The sequence below is a fragment of the Sclerotinia sclerotiorum genome, genomic scaffold (genome assembly GCF_000146945.2).
Source record: "Sclerotinia sclerotiorum 1980 UF-70 scaffold_33 genomic scaffold, whole genome shotgun sequence".
Taxonomy (NCBI): Eukaryota; Fungi; Ascomycota; class Leotiomycetes; order Helotiales; family Sclerotiniaceae; genus Sclerotinia; species Sclerotinia sclerotiorum.
In genome coordinates this window covers 136,265-151,426 of record NW_001820803.1, presented here as the reverse complement: position 1 = coordinate 151,426, position 15,162 = coordinate 136,265, and the positions used below count along the sequence as shown (strand labels likewise).

General features: G+C 42.8%; 8 protein-coding genes across 8 annotated transcripts; 4 read left to right on the top strand and 4 right to left on the bottom strand.

Moving 5' to 3' along the window:
* Positions 1-210: 210 nt before the first annotated feature.
* On the bottom strand, positions 211-1,785 carry SS1G_14433 (hypothetical protein; the record flags this gene model as incomplete). Its single annotated transcript, XM_001584614.1, has 4 exons — positions 211-348; positions 403-1,481; positions 1,543-1,645; positions 1,726-1,785. The coding sequence occupies 4 exons, from the start codon at positions 1,783-1,785 to the stop codon at positions 211-213; spliced, it is 1,380 nt and encodes a 459-aa protein (XP_001584664.1).
* A 712-nt stretch (positions 1,786-2,497) lies between these two features.
* On the bottom strand, positions 2,498-3,444 carry SS1G_14432 (predicted protein; the record flags this gene model as incomplete). Its single annotated transcript, XM_001584613.1, has 5 exons — positions 2,498-2,629; positions 2,699-2,844; positions 2,893-2,977; positions 3,121-3,186; positions 3,442-3,444. 5 exons carry the CDS (start codon positions 3,442-3,444, stop codon positions 2,498-2,500), a joined length of 432 nt encoding a protein of 143 aa, XP_001584663.1.
* Positions 3,445-4,091: 647 nt separating this feature from the next.
* On the top strand, positions 4,092-4,467 carry SS1G_14431 (predicted protein; the record flags this gene model as incomplete). The annotated part of the gene is made up of 2 exons (XM_001584612.1): positions 4,092-4,094; positions 4,174-4,467. 2 exons carry the CDS (start codon positions 4,092-4,094, stop codon positions 4,465-4,467), a joined length of 297 nt encoding a protein of 98 aa, XP_001584662.1.
* A 109-nt stretch (positions 4,468-4,576) lies between these two features.
* Positions 4,577-5,357, top strand: SS1G_14430 (predicted protein; the record flags this gene model as incomplete). The annotated part of the gene is made up of 3 exons (XM_001584611.1): positions 4,577-4,642; positions 5,001-5,039; positions 5,229-5,357. The coding sequence occupies 3 exons, from the start codon at positions 4,577-4,579 to the stop codon at positions 5,355-5,357; spliced, it is 234 nt and encodes a 77-aa protein (XP_001584661.1).
* Positions 5,358-5,372: 15 nt separating this feature from the next.
* Positions 5,373-5,537, bottom strand: SS1G_14429 (hypothetical protein; the record flags this gene model as incomplete). The annotated part of the gene is made up of 1 exon (XM_001584610.1): positions 5,373-5,537. The coding sequence occupies one exon, from the start codon at positions 5,535-5,537 to the stop codon at positions 5,373-5,375; it is 165 nt and encodes a 54-aa protein (XP_001584660.1).
* A 1,354-nt stretch (positions 5,538-6,891) lies between these two features.
* On the top strand, positions 6,892-9,186 carry SS1G_14428 (hypothetical protein; the record flags this gene model as incomplete). Its single annotated transcript, XM_001584609.1, has 2 exons — positions 6,892-8,132; positions 8,184-9,186. The coding sequence occupies 2 exons, from the start codon at positions 6,892-6,894 to the stop codon at positions 9,184-9,186; spliced, it is 2,244 nt and encodes a 747-aa protein (XP_001584659.1).
* Positions 9,187-10,322: 1,136 nt separating this feature from the next.
* On the top strand, positions 10,323-10,586 carry SS1G_14427 (predicted protein; the record flags this gene model as incomplete). The annotated part of the gene is made up of 1 exon (XM_001584608.1): positions 10,323-10,586. The coding sequence occupies one exon, from the start codon at positions 10,323-10,325 to the stop codon at positions 10,584-10,586; it is 264 nt and encodes an 87-aa protein (XP_001584658.1).
* A 499-nt stretch (positions 10,587-11,085) lies between these two features.
* SS1G_14426 (hypothetical protein) lies at positions 11,086-14,944 on the bottom strand (the record flags this gene model as incomplete). The annotated part of the gene is made up of 3 exons (XM_001584607.1): positions 11,086-11,104; positions 11,239-14,036; positions 14,087-14,944. 3 exons carry the CDS (start codon positions 14,942-14,944, stop codon positions 11,086-11,088), a joined length of 3,675 nt encoding a protein of 1,224 aa, XP_001584657.1.
* Between the last annotated feature and the right edge of the window lie 218 nt (positions 14,945-15,162).

The window sequence follows — 15,162 nt, the reverse complement described above, 5'->3', positions numbered from 1 at the left end:
TAAATTTCCATCCCCTCCCACTTTCCAGCACCTTTATCTACCGTACTCTCCGTCACTTTAGACGTAAAGAGTAAATGCAAGCAAATATCGCGCTCTATATAGGATAACCGTGGACACGCAATTTGAAGAAGAAGAAAGCCATCCCAATCAATCTATGGCAGCTAACATGCAAAGAAGATTCGCAGTCAAATTAAAATTGATTTTGAGAAGTTATGCCTTGATCTCGTATTCTCGGCGGAACATATCATCAACACTCTTGAGATAGTAAGTGTCCTTAGCGATGGTATCTGGGCTGCCTTGTGGGGTGTATGACTTTTGGAGATGGGCTTGCTTGCGGAGATTGCAGAACTGTTCTATGTTAGCACAAGATCCAAGAGTTCCTTCTCACAGTATCATTCATACCTCTTCGTAAACCTCTGGAGCGACGGTTCGGCGAGCCTCAAGTCTTTCCTGTAGGTTCAAAGCGTTTGCCATGGTCTCGGTAGAGCCGTTGATCTTCAAGGAGAACAAACTTGCGGCTAAACCACTTCCGTAACTGAAAACACCAATTCTTTTTCCTTGAAGAGTAGCGCTGTCAACGTTGCTCAACAAACTGACCAAGCCACCATAAACACTGGCAGTGTACATGTTTCCGCACATGGTTGGGACTTGGATACTGGGTTGAACGCGCTCATTGAAACGCTTCTTTGTCAAACCCATGAATGTCTTCTCGACGACCTTGTCGCTCAAAGACTTGGCATAGTCCATATCTCTCAACTCAGCGGGAACATCAGCAAAAGTGGATGCGGTCGGATTAGCAAGATAGTCGTTGTAAAGCATACGGGCGTATGACTTGGAAACGAGCTTGCAGGTAGGGGCATGGAAGGTCATGTAATCGAAACGATCAATAGGAGATTTTGTTGAATCCTCTGAGACGGCACCATTTATATGCCCGTTTGCTAAAGGCTTGAGGGTTTGTTCCCGCTTGTTGTATGCCTTGTAGCAAGCATCAACTGCTTCGGTATAACACTTGAGAGAGAAATGGCCGTCAACGATTGGATACTCGCTAGTAAGATCTGGCTTGTAGAAATCGTAGGCGTGTTGCATGTATGTTCCACGAAGACCAGGCTCAACAACAACTGGAGCGTTTGGTCCAATCAACATGGCAACAGCTCCCGCACCTCCAGTTGGACGCGCAGCACCCTTGGCATATAAGGCGATATCTCCAGCAACCACAATGGCATCTCTTCCATCCCATGCGGACGATTCAATCCAGTTAACAGCGTTGAATACAGCATTGGTACCACCGTAGCATGCATTAACGGTATCAATTCCCTCAATATTCGAGTTTTCTCCAAACAATTGCATGAGAACCGATTTTACGGACTTCGATTTGTCGAGAAGGGTTTCTGTGCCAACTTCCAGACGTCCAATGGTGTTTGTATCAATGTTGTACTTGCTGAGGAGACGGGAGGTGACGGTCAAGGCAAAAGAGTAAATATCTGCAGGATGCCATGAATAAGTCAAAACTCCGACAGCTGTTGCGGACATGTAAATTCTCACCTTCTCTATCATCGCAGAAGCTCATCTTGGTTTGCCCAAGACCAATTGTGTATTTCCCTGCACTAACGCCATCGAATTTCTCGAGTTCTTCTTGAGCAACACACTGGCGGCGGGGACACGCAAGTTAGTTTCCAACGTAAACAAACGGGATTCTGCAGAAATAAAAGAGATATGGTGAGTTACCTGACTTGGGAAGTAAATCTCAATGGCCTTAATGCCAATATTTTGAGGACGGGTAGACATGATTGCGAGGGGCGGTGTACTTTTGAGGTTCTGATTTGAAGGTATCTGGGTAATCCGATAGAGTTTCTGAAGCAAGCTTGTTGAACTTTTGTATGTACAAGTCAAGGAATTTGACGAGACTGAAGACAAAGATTGGTGTTAGTATTGTTCGAAATTACCACTTTACAGAGAGAGTGTGAATTAAAAGAAAATAAAAGATAAAATAATTGTGTTCTCCAAAACAATAAATAAAAGGGGAAAATCAATAAAGAAATATCGTTAATATTTTTTTTTTGGTTATCGGTATCAAACCAAATAAATTCCAATTTCCCACTAGACCGCCGCGCCAACACAGCCCGATAATCGGTAGAAGGCCTAAAAGGTGATGATCCCATGTCCATTCACGCCATTCATAGTAAAGTTTCCCTCAACAATTTACAACTAACGAAATTAAGAAAGACAATGAGTGGATTGATATAACTTACCGATTGGTATATACGGAGTGCTATGTGATATGAGATTCAAACGTGGTATTCACACAAGACTCGATGGTGAGGTTATATACGAGAGATAGGTAGGTGTATGAGGAATTTCCAACGGTTTTTTCCAAAGAAAGATAATACAGTACCTTCCTTTGAAGTTTGGGTGAATTTGCTCTTCGATTTATACTTTTTTCTATTCTATTTCTCTCATCCACTCATTCATTCATTCATTGATCACTGCAAAGGACTCGTCACTTTGAGCGTGGTGTTACGTGCATACATTTGACAACGGATATGCTAAAGAAGATTGAACCCTTTGAACTAATGCGGACCCCTGAATTTCCATGACAGGACATTCCAACTTCTTCTCCATCTTGACTTTCCTATATCTTTGATATTATATAAGGAAATCGGCCTCCGAGAAACGAGAAGACTTGATATCATGAACTAACTGCGTTACCGGCGATTGGAAATAAAAGAGCGAGTGAGGTGGCAATGGGAGAGATAAGGTTCAAGTTACCGTCGCAGCCTTGTGTTGCGTGAGAGAGGGAAAGGGACCAAATCATGAATGAGATTGTGATACGGGATAATGGGACAGCTTATGCAGGAACGACGATCAAGTCAAGCCGAACTCGTGAAAGCTTACCATTTGCCTGAGATATGGCTGACAGATCATCAACTTTTCTGCATCTCAGCTCAGATCCAATCGTCAAATACGTCCTACTGCATTTCTACAAGAGGAAAAAACGTATCGTTTAGCATCTATCATCTTCACCCTAAGTCCTTTTTCAGCGCCCAAAGCCAGAAATGGTACAAGATCATGAAACCTCCCAATGTAAGACGGTGCTACCACGATGTGAATCTCACTATTTACACGAGCAAGTACGAATTGAGTGGAAAACTTTTCCCCGGCATCCGAGAGGATAGTTTCCATGGATTTCTGTACATTAGCTCGTCTTGGATTAAGGATCAAAGAAGGTTTCTATTATCTGATTTATCTTTTTGATCAGATAAGATTAATCTTTTGATCTAGGATATTCTGCATAAAGGGTGTCCACAACCTCTCGCTTCAAACAGGGTTTTTCTTTGCTATGTGTCATGTTGTCAGAACTTATCGCAGGAATTCTTCAAAGTGGTGTCAAGATGGGTTCGAGAACCTTAGGGATGGGTTAAAGGTTCATATAAATTACCTCACCATGGTGGGATATATGTGCAGCCTTATCATTATCTCCAAATGCTCTATCATTCAAGGCAAGTCGAGACTCGACAACATTCATCTGATTTCATTCAAGGTAAGTCGACGCTTGGAAATTGCAACTTAACGCCATACACCTCGATACAGTATAGTTATACATTGCCTCACCCAAAGTCTTTCCATCCGAGGGTTTGATGATGGGATATGAAAGGAATCCAGGGGACGATTTTCCATCCTTTTGATACTAAAATCGAAAGAGCTTAGAATCTCCGGAAGAAGCTGCTACGTAAAAAAAAAAAAAAAAGACTACGGGACGAATCGCCTCTAGAAACCAGGAACATGGACCTTCAAGAAAAACATGATCGACCAAAGAACATGTCTTCCCACATTTAAGTGAGTTTAGTATCAGATACGCATGGGCAGCACGAAATCAATATATAGCGAGTTGCGAATTCAACCAAGTGTGCAAATTTCAAGTAGAGAGAAAATGGGTGGAAGTTCGAAATGATGGAACCTCATTGTCGGGGTTTCTTTGGAGGTTTGGACGAATGTCGCTGGTGCCGCGTCTCCAAGGTACGGTGGAAAGATTCGTCCCACAGCAGAGTAGAGAAATATGAGGGGAGTGTCGATGGAAGATTTTGGCCCTCTAAATGGTTTGAACAAATGCCCAGGTCAAATGAATGACTTCCATAATAGACAGGTATTTGAATGATATTCCCAACTGACACCTAGCAAATTCCGCATAATATCGGCTCCTGCGTCGAGGATAAATACACAAGCCCTTGTGACATAGTTCACATCAACTTTCTTTTCCACCCCGGCATCGGTACCAAATTAAGCATCGCATTCGGATTTCGATTACAGTATCTCTGTACAGGTACCAACCTTCAAGCTTTTCTTCTCTGGACAGAGATGCTTGAACTTCGGATGGAGGAAGGCGGGACGAGAGCCAAGTGCCAAGATGTTGCTCCCGACAACCGTCCGTTGAACAAGAACGAAACGGGCATCATGTTTGATCTTACATAGCGAGCAACCTCGAGAGCATTTTTGGGGGGCCATATTACCACCTGGAATGTCAATGTTTCTTCTTTCTAGACCGGGGAATTTTTCAATATTGAATGGGTCACTGAAAACAATGCTTGTGCACTATACCGGAAATGTATTGAGTGCTTCACGTGTGTCGGGTGATGACCAGATATGTGTGAGTTTACGGCAGTTGGCCTGCATGGTTCGATGCGAATAGTGGTGTGAGAAGAATTATCCCATGTTCAATTCTTGGATTGGTGTGGTTGGTGTAGTATCAAATACACGGGCATCGACACCGATGAGGCAGCTGGTTGAAAGATAGTGAAAATTGAAGAAGAAAAAAATTTCTTTGCGTAAAAAACTTTTCAGATCCATATCAGTAGATGATGGGGGAATGGAGGATGAAGATACATGAAGGGTACTCTTCTATTTTCGAAGCAGTAAAATGCGTGGTTGGATGAGACACCCCACCACCTCAGCCCCTTCATCGCCTCGCTACTAGGACCCCCAAATACTAGATAAATTGTTGCCAGTCTTCAACAGAGTTATGGAAGATGAAGGATGACATGAAGGTATCATTCCACTTTGTAAAGTAGACACATATTGATTGAATCACAAACATTACACCATACCGCTACCCCCTCCTCGCGTTCCTTGTAAAGCCATGCCAGTCTCACAGCCAAAAACTCTATATCAATGGCCATAGATTTCCCAGTTTTTGTCGATGATATTCCGAATTGAGGCCTCTATCTTCCATCCAGAAATGCTGCGGCGTAAGCAAAAGTCAATATAGGAAATTCGATTCAATTGAATTTATACATTTCAATGTTCGAGTATGGAAGGGCTGTCAAAAGGTCGGCGAGACGGAATCACTTCAGAGATCAGTCTGATTGGAATTATACTAATCATACAGGTTGCATACAATAAATGGTGTGAAGAACGGACCTATCTCCCAAGCCATTCAATTCGATAATCATTATGACATCGTCATCGGGCATTTTTGGATTTAAGGTTGCTTGACTCTCTAGGCTTTCCTTACGCCCTGAAAAGTTTCTAGAGACCCGTAGCATACCCACCCACACTTTTCACCACTTTAAAGTCTTAGCAGTGTTAGTGATCATTGATGGAATGCTGCCAGAATAGGATCTCTTTCGAACTGGGGTAGAGGAATCAATAACATAACTGTCCATTTCTAAAAGAGTTCAAGTACAATTCGCAGTTAATTACATTTCATCTGTAAAAGATGATGTAATAGATACTAAGAGTTTGTCTGAATACCTCAACTAGAGTTACAAATAAGTCCGACGGGAAAAATCCAATCAGTGACTGAGTGACTGAGTGACTGTACTATTACTACATACCGGAATTTTAACGATGCCATCTTCCATGTCTTCTTATGTACTTGGCTTGGGACCACCAGGACTTGGATTCTGGTGATTGACAAGTCTCTTTCCGTTTTCGCATTTGCTCCGACCACATTTACTCTTATATGTACTTTTTTTGTACCAAGTTTTCGTCTTAGCTTTTATAACCAACTCCCTAGGTAGGTAGGTGGTGCAGGGTAACGGAAACAACAATGCAAGGACTTGGAGAATTGCAGCATGTCGATGAAGTATATGTTTGAGAATGCTCGCTTTATGATGAAATGGTCAAATGGTTACTTTTCTAATATACGGAGCAAAGCAGTACAGTAATACCGATCGGCAAGAACATCAGGAACAAGAGGGACTATTCAAGATGAATGAATACCTACTCGAGCAAAATAAACCTTTAAACTGCCTGCTAGCTTTATACACAAAATAGGATAACGGCAATGCCTTTTTCATTTCTTGATCCATCAACCAATCAACCAATTAACTAATCAACCCATCGATCCAGTCAACCAATCATCACTAGGCGAATTCTTCATATCCACTTTTGTCGTCTCGGATGAGGAACTTGGCGTGCTTGTGCTTGGCGATCTTCTTCTCAACTGGTCCAACAACATGAAGCAGCTTTCTCTCAAACACTCTCTCCTGGAAAAATACCTTCAAAACCCCCCAATTCGTGTATTACACCAAAAGGAAATCCATTCACACTCATTTAACTCTTCAAATCAGAAATTGAATAAATAATCCATTCCATGTTTCCATGTTATTTTGATCATCATCTCACATTAACACGAATAACGACAGTTACATCGACATCGACAACGACAGCGACAACGACAACGACAGTCGAAAACTAAAATATACCGACATCTTCTTCTACCTTTCATGAATAATCAATCAATTATATAGCATTCCACTTACTGCAGGAGGTGTCATTTAGAAGCTGTACCTACGGACTTGGATTGAGGCGTGGGTCGTGAGAGTGTTGAACACTCGGGAGTGCGCGGACATCCGAGGTCTCAATAGGCGCTCACGCTCACTCGATCGATAAAAAATGGGTGAATCCGATCATCCTTCGAATTTCGAACATAACAGAAGGGAGTCTCAAGGGTCGACGCGATTGTCAATGCAAATGCAGGACGACGATGAAGATGATTATGCTTTGGCAGCCTTGGGGATTTCAAATGGTGGTGGTTACAGACCATCGGACTCAAATCAACATACATACACGCCACCACCACCACGACCACAACCACCACAGCAAGAACAACCGCAGACTCAATTATCACCTTTAGAGAGGAGGAGAGCATCAACACCACCGCCGCGACCGTCGAGTACAACAAAACCAAAAGGCATTGATTCGTTCGCTCTACGGCATGATGGTGGAATGGGTGAAATGTCAAGGGGTCCAACGTTCGCACCCCAAGGACAAAATGGTTATGGTAATGGAAATGGATTGACAAGATCATCTACCGTATCAAGTATGTCAAGCGTATCAAGCGAATCAACAATGATGAGACCGGAAAGCCCATACCGAGGACCTACAGGACCATCGCATCCATATAATATGTACAATCAAGAATCTCGATTAGCGAGAACGGCGAGTATAGCAACAACCTCGACAAGCCCGGCACCACCACAAGAAATGTTGTACACGGGTCCCAGTGGACCAACACATCCTTATGGCATGTACCCGCAGAGTACAGTTCCAGGTGATTCTGATCATTTGCCCATTGCACCTATTCCGGTTGGTTTCCCTGGCCTTAACAATGATTATCAACGAAGATTAGGTCCGGAAGGTGAGGAGGCAGCGGATCTCATTGGACCTGATGGACACACGGAGCAACTGCCACCTTACACTAAATACCCGGATGAGGCGTTTGCTAGGAAATCACGACCTGCATCTATACCTGCACCTGTACCTACAATTCAAATGCCAGCTCCTATTATTCCCATCTCTGGTGCTGGAGGTATGGGACTAGCGACCCGAAATCCAGAGTTTGCATCACAAGAAGATCTTCACTTATCCCGTTCGCGTCAATCGACCAGGAGTGTCATGTCAGATCGAAGTTCACATCACAGCAATAACGCCGACATGGAATATTCTGAAAAGCCACCATTAAAGAAATGGCAGATTGCTGCCAAAAGGAAATTATGTGGCATCGTTCCTTTATGGGTTGTCGTTTTAATAGCATTGGTCTTCATTCTTTTTGGCATCGTGCTAGGAACCGTTTTTGCCATTCTGAGGCCAAGACATAATAATGACAGCCCTAACAACCAGCCCTATAATGACCAGTCAGTTTCCGTCAACTAACACCTTTGGAAGGTTGCTAACCTTTGATACAGAACAAGCCAAACAACAGTATATGCCACTATGACCACCACATTTGATGCAACTCCACTTTCTACGGTGCCTGCTTTACTCCCATCACTTCCAACCGGAACCTACAACATGCCTCTCACTACTCCCTCAACTGCTCAAAGTAGTTGCATCATGAACACCTCCCAAAACTCTGCCTGGAGTTGCTCTATCCCAATGACACCCCTTGAAATGTCTATCGTAGATATTCCAGGAGGAAGTGCACTCGCCAATAAGGAAATTATGATGAACTATGGCAATGCATCGTTAAACTTCTATCCATATGGCGCCCAACCACCGATTTTATCCACTGCTCAGGTGCTTTCTCTCGTCAATGATTCACAATATCCTAGTCGAGGTCCAGCTTGGTTTTTCCAAATGCCATACAATAAGGTAGTTGTGTTACCACAGAAAGCTCTTTCAACAACTATGAAGCGTGGTCAGTCCGCTGCCGGTTTCATGAATCACAAAGGCGTAGCTCAAGCGGGAGATCAACCTTGGTTTTGTTATTGGAATGGAACTATCTTAGAGGCCTTCATTTATGTCAACGAAACTAGCAGCGGCGCAGACTCTACTGCTTCTAGTGGCTCATCTCGAGGTAATGGTGGTGGATATGGGACGAACACACATTCATCAGACGTTCCTTCTTCGACTACCCAAGCTCAATCACAAAGCTCATCTAGATCTTCACAAAATAATCCCCAGTTCTTGCCACAATACCCCAAAGTCTACAAAGTCGCCGAACGTCGTGTCCCTAGAGGTGGTCAAACTGTTCCAGCCTATTGTGTAGCTCATCAGATTTTATGGGATGGTAATGCTGCACCTTTAATGAACTCAACTGGTCAGCCTATTACTATATATTTGAACGAGACGCAACCTACAACTTTGTCACCTCTACAATCACGTAGTCTTGTCCCGGATCTCTTTGAACGAGATCTAGTAGAGCGAGACGGTGATGAGAGTTGTGGATGTGTTTGGCTAGAATCTTGAAACTTGATATGACTTGGATTCCTCACTTTAAATCATCTTGAAATAATGGGCGTACTTGGGAATTTTTGGGTATCTAGGAGTTTTAAATGGGAAGGGAGATCTGTTTGTATATTGGACCTGATTAAGATCATGGCGTCTTAGAATGGGATGTGCATAGCAAGCCTACTTTATTTTTTGGTCTTTTTATGGAGCATTGGAATTGGGTCTAGGGGATCGGCGTTAGTCTTGGGTTATGTTAGACATTATATGTTGTGGCCACTTTATTCTATCTTCCTTCTTTGGAATTGAATGTTTAAAAAGGAAGGAGGTGTTTGTATGAATGAAGGGTAGTCGTTTGAATTTTATGAGGAGAGAAATGGATGAATGGATGAATGGATATGAAGATTAAAGATAAGTTTTATGAGAGGGAGCAGAGGAAGAGTAAGGAGGGGGGATAAAGGAGAGGCTCAGGATGACATTTTTTGGATGAACAGCTTTTGATAGCAATTTGATAGCAATATTAGATAATTGATTGAAATGATATTGAAGAATTGAATCAAATTTAGGAGTCTATCGATTAAGATTTATTGAATTGAATTGACTCCAAACGAACATGTCATGTTATATTTATGAGTCGATGCCCGTCATTGTTAAATTTAGGTGAGTTTGTAGAAATTTATTTAACCACCGGATTGACAAATGCAAAAATATCAAGATGAAGATTGATAAGATCTTACATCCATACCTAGTAAACCTTATAATCTGAACACAATGCCCTTCCTCTAATCTTCAATCTCGAACCTCTTCCTCCCAATCTTTAATCACTTTTCGAGGAAAAAGAAGTGGGGAGGGAGGGGATATTAATTATAGTATAATTACTATAGATGTAGTATATTGTGACCAAAAGGGTGTTTATAGACCAGCAATTGTATTTAACTTAGAATCTACAGGTGAAGAGCACCTGTAGATGGGGATAGCTACTCTATATATACACAAATGAATGGCCTAGCCGCAATGGCTAGGCAAAAAGAAGTCATATTTATTCCTCCAATGATCTTACTTTACCGATAACCATTAATACCTAGTACTTGTCCGGATCTGATCCTCAGGTCACCTAAATTGCATACTAATCTCGAGTAATCGTATCATGTGTGGACATGGTTAATGTACCTGAGGTTTCTTATATAATAAGGGTGGGAGGAAAGCAGGGATTTCCGTCACATATATATATATTATTATTATTATTATTATTATTATTATTATTAGCTAGGTTTGTGTGTGTGTGTGTGGAAGAAGAAGATGTAAAGGGAGAGGAGAGGGGGATAGAAAAAGAGAAAAGAGGAAAGGGGTATAGTGGAGATGTAGTTGTTGAGATTATTTTATGTGGGAGAGAGAGAGGGAGAGGGATACGTGGTTCTTAGTTGTGGGATTTATGGTCAAAAATTCCGAGGATTGTTTTAAGGAGAATGGTATATGTTAGAGTGTTTTCCTTCTCATCCAGGAGTCTAAGTCGGAATGGATATGATATAATATGGATATAAGAAAAGTACTAAACCAAGATTATATCTTTTCACTTCTGACATCATTCAAACTCGAAGGGTGTAGTACTCGAAGGGTGTAGTTTAAATCATCTGTCTTTGAAGTCCTATTCATCCAATATCTAATATCCATATGTACATGCCTACACCATACGCAGACGCACGTCACACTCCTCTTCCCTTATTCTCCAAACACATCCACACCCATATCTACCACTTCATTCATTCATCCACCCATCAGATCACCATCATCCTTATGTTCAATTTCAGTCTCCAAACTCCATATCAAAAATGCTTTCAATAAAACCAACCAGTCAACCATCCCAACGCCTCTGATAAAGCTATTTATGCACTCAAGTCCCCAAATAAAACATCGATGATTTCATCTAATAGTGTGAACGCTAGATGTGCACTGTACTTCTATTAGTTTCGTTGCATCACTGCCATCTCTTCCCTTCCCCAGCCATGGCCCACCTGCCACCGACCATCGCCATTCCCTCTACCTAGCAAAACAAAGAAATAAGGGAGAACTTACTTCAACCTCGGATTATTAAACGTAGCAAAAATCCTTCTACTAGCCGCCTGAGCATTAACTCTCCCCACCACGCTTCCCGCCAATTCTGGTATCAAAGTAGCTAGCATCAAACTTGCTTCCTTTCTACTCTTACTCTTCTCGCCCGTTGTCCTAACTTTGCCATCCACTTTTCTCTGTCCTCCAGGCCACATTGATTCCTTTAATATCGATATATACTTCACCAACATATCATCCTGTACAAGACCCTTAACATTTTCACGGACTTTTCTTTCAATTGTTCCACCCAGGAGTTGATGAAGTACGACTACGACTGCACGACCACGTAACCAGTTATTTCCACGATTTAGTTCGAAGACTTCAAGAAAGATATCGCAAATAGGTTTCACGAAGGGCTCGAGTTCACGGTCCTCAAATGCATTGAGTTCGGCTTCTGCTTCGGCTGCTGTCAGGGGATCTTCGCTAATTGTCCCAGGCATAGTAATGAGTTGATTAGTAGCTGCCGATAAAAGGTTTTGTCCCGCAACCGAAAGTTGATCTAGGACTGGAATGTTTCCAAGGATATCCTCCATGCCATCTGTTACTGAGTTGTAAAACCTTGTTATGATGTCTTTCTTATTGTCGATAGCATCCGTGTCTTCTAAGTCTGGAGCGAGAGCACTTTGTGAAAGAAATGCACGCAATTCTCGACTTCGACATACATCTGGCAGCAGAAGAATCTCTCGAAGATATTTCTCTAAAGCCACACGTCGCTTTTGAAGAAAATCACCTTGCAATTTCATAACCATTCGTCTACGAGGAAAATCAAGATGCCCTACTGATGGATACTTGATTCTTAATCGTTGATGAAGTTCATGAAATTCACTGTAGCGACGAGTAATTGTCCAAGTAGCTGCTGGCATTTGTTCTCCAGCCTTTCTCTGCACTTCAATAACATAAACGGCGTACTCTCGGCCATCATCCTCTTTTCCAACCATGATTGACTTGATTTTGATTGTTGAACGTCCATATAGACTATTATCACTCTCTTGAATGACATATTGCTGCCGCTGAAGTTCCTTGCGACGAATCTCTCGTTCTAGACTAGCTTTAGACTTCCGGAGAATTCTAAGCTCGGCTGTATTGTTGGTGAGTTCCGCTTTCCTTGTTAATGAATCAACAACAGCATCTTGAGCTATGAGTCGATCAATATCAGTGGTGAGAATCGTGATAGCCTCTGCTAGACCCAAATCTCCAGGAGCTGCTTCATGAACTTCATCTTGAGTATCTTCATCCTCATCTTTCTCGGGATCGTCATGTTCGTCAGAAAGGAATTTCTCTTCATCCCCAAATAAATCGTTATCCGTGAAAACACCAATTCTAGATGAGGTATTCACAAGACCGAGAGATGCTATACTTGGCTTTTCCGTTCGTTCATGTCTGTCTACCCCTTTTCCATTCTCAAATCCAAATAAATCCGCGCGCTTTTGATCGCTTGAGCTCCTATTTGAGATGTTGTTCGATGTAGAGTTAAGACTCGGAACTGACGAGTCCAAAATGTCATTGGGACCGAATAGTGAACTTCGAAGATCATCAATGTCAGGATTATCCTCCATAATCGTGTTCAAGGCTGCTTCCATAGCTTGCACAACGTTGTTATCTGGTACAATCACTTCAGGCTCCTGATCAAGGCTCATGATTGAGTTTGCCATTGCATCGCTGTCCAAATCTTCTTCGTCAAATAGAGGAGCCTCCTCATCTAGAGATCCTCGAGAATTTGACATTTGGTCCGGTTGATGAGTGGTTAGATCGGTAAAAGACATGGCAGTCCTTCGCAAATCTGCTCTCTTAGGGCCCAACTTTGATGAAACTCTGGAGAATGAAGGAGAACGTGTGTTGACTGTCATGGTACTGTTTGCCCTAGGAACTATCGCAGGTTTTCGCATTGTATTTTCCATATTAAGCGACGGTGCAGGGGAAGGCTGCCGAACCTTCGAGGCTTCCTGAGATGTGAGACACTTGTAGAAAAGATCTGATCTTTTGAAATATGGGTAAAATTTATCTTGCATTACTTCAAGTGCAGAAGTTTGAGCACGTAAGATAGCTCTTCTAGCCATGAAGTATTGCTTTGAGGTTGCCTTGTTTCCAGCTTTGAGAAATTCCTGGACAATTTGCCTCGATGTCTCTGGAACTTTAAGTTCTGGTTTGGAAAGATACGCGTCATTTATTTGGGCAAGATCCGTCCTATCAGCCTCGGTCCAAGGAGCAATAGTAGTAGGGACTTCGTCGTCGTCTGCACCATCATCTTCAAGAGGATTTCGAAATCCATCGACGACAATCCAAAACTGTACGAGAGACATACAGTTCTGTCTATCCATGTATTCCATGAAGTATGAAAGACCGGAAGGATCGTGTAGGAGATCCACGAGTGAAGCATTTTCGAGCTTTGAAGCCTGAACGCCATTACGACCTGGTTGCGACACTTGAGCTCCACGACCACCTGTGGCAGCCAATTGATTAACTCTTTCATCCAAAACCCTCTTTCCAATATCGAGTCGTCGCAAGTATACCGGATCTTGGCCTTCCTTCAGAGCATCTCTTTTAAACTGACTAGATACCTCACTTCGAAATCTTCTGGCATCTGATAAATTGTTGGTCTTCCGAATAGCACGAATAAATTTCTCAAACCTCCTTTCGTGATCCCCGGGAGAAAGTCTTGGAAATTGTGCTGCGCGCTTTGATTTAGGAGCAGGTGATGCATGCTCATCTAGAGCAGCTCGCAGTTTTCGTACCGTCGACCTATCCTGAAGCATGGAACGACCCTATACCATGTTAGCGCAACTGTGAAATCGAGCAATACTGAAGTACATACATATGCTTCCATTATCTGGTTCCACATATCAGGATCAGAAAGCATCTGCATAATGGGGAAAAGGACTGCACAAGCCAACAATTCCCTGATCAAAACAGCTACTGCACGACTCCCGATAGCACTCTCCGGTAGAATTTCCGGCAGAAGCTTTTGTGTCAAATCTCGCAGATATTCCTGTTGCACCAGCTTCAGATCTGAATAGGCCAGAGATGCAGCAGAGTGTAGCTTTCCATCATTGTATTTCGCGGCAATCGCAAGGTCCAGCTCATCAGATTCCGTAACACTCCGATTTAAATTCTTGCCTCTGATAGCAACCTCTGCATTATAAAACTCCTTGAAATGTCCCGTCAAAATAGGAACAAAACGAGTGGTGACAACCTCCACCAAATCTATGGCTAGGAATCGCTCACGCAGATTGACAAGAGCCAACCTTATCGTCTTGTCGACCGAATTGGTAAATGTCGGATTCCTGCTAATACTTCCATACCACGATGCCACAAAATCGCGAAGTATCAGGTCTAACAAATCGTCGAGGGCGCATGATACTATGAACGAGTCGGGAACCAAGGGCTTTCGGATGTGAATTTGTCGTGTGCGTAACGCAGCTATCTCCTTCTTCCATCTCGTCGCTGCCAGGAACGCAGGTCCGTTTGGTCGACGGACAATACGTTCTTCCGCATATTGGGAACCTCTGGATGTGAGAAGTAGCAAAGCTATGAGCCCCACGACGGGTACGATAAGTCCTGCGACAAATGCATATCCAACCCAGCGTAAGGTCGGGATCCAATTGGTAGCGAATCCCCATGCAAAAAATACGGCGATACCAGCTAGGATCACATCTCGACGACTCAAGGCCATAATCTATGAAGGGCGAATGTATTTATGAACAGCATTTTTGGGTGGAAACTTTTTGGAGGAGCTCTGCCAGATTGTCAGAGGTCACCAATGGGTTGGTTGATTGGTTAATTGGTTGTAGCTTTCGGCTTTCAGGGATTTCGGGTAATCTTTCCACTTTACACTTTTACATGCAATATGCAGTACCTGGTGTACCTACCTACCTACCAAGGGAGTGATAG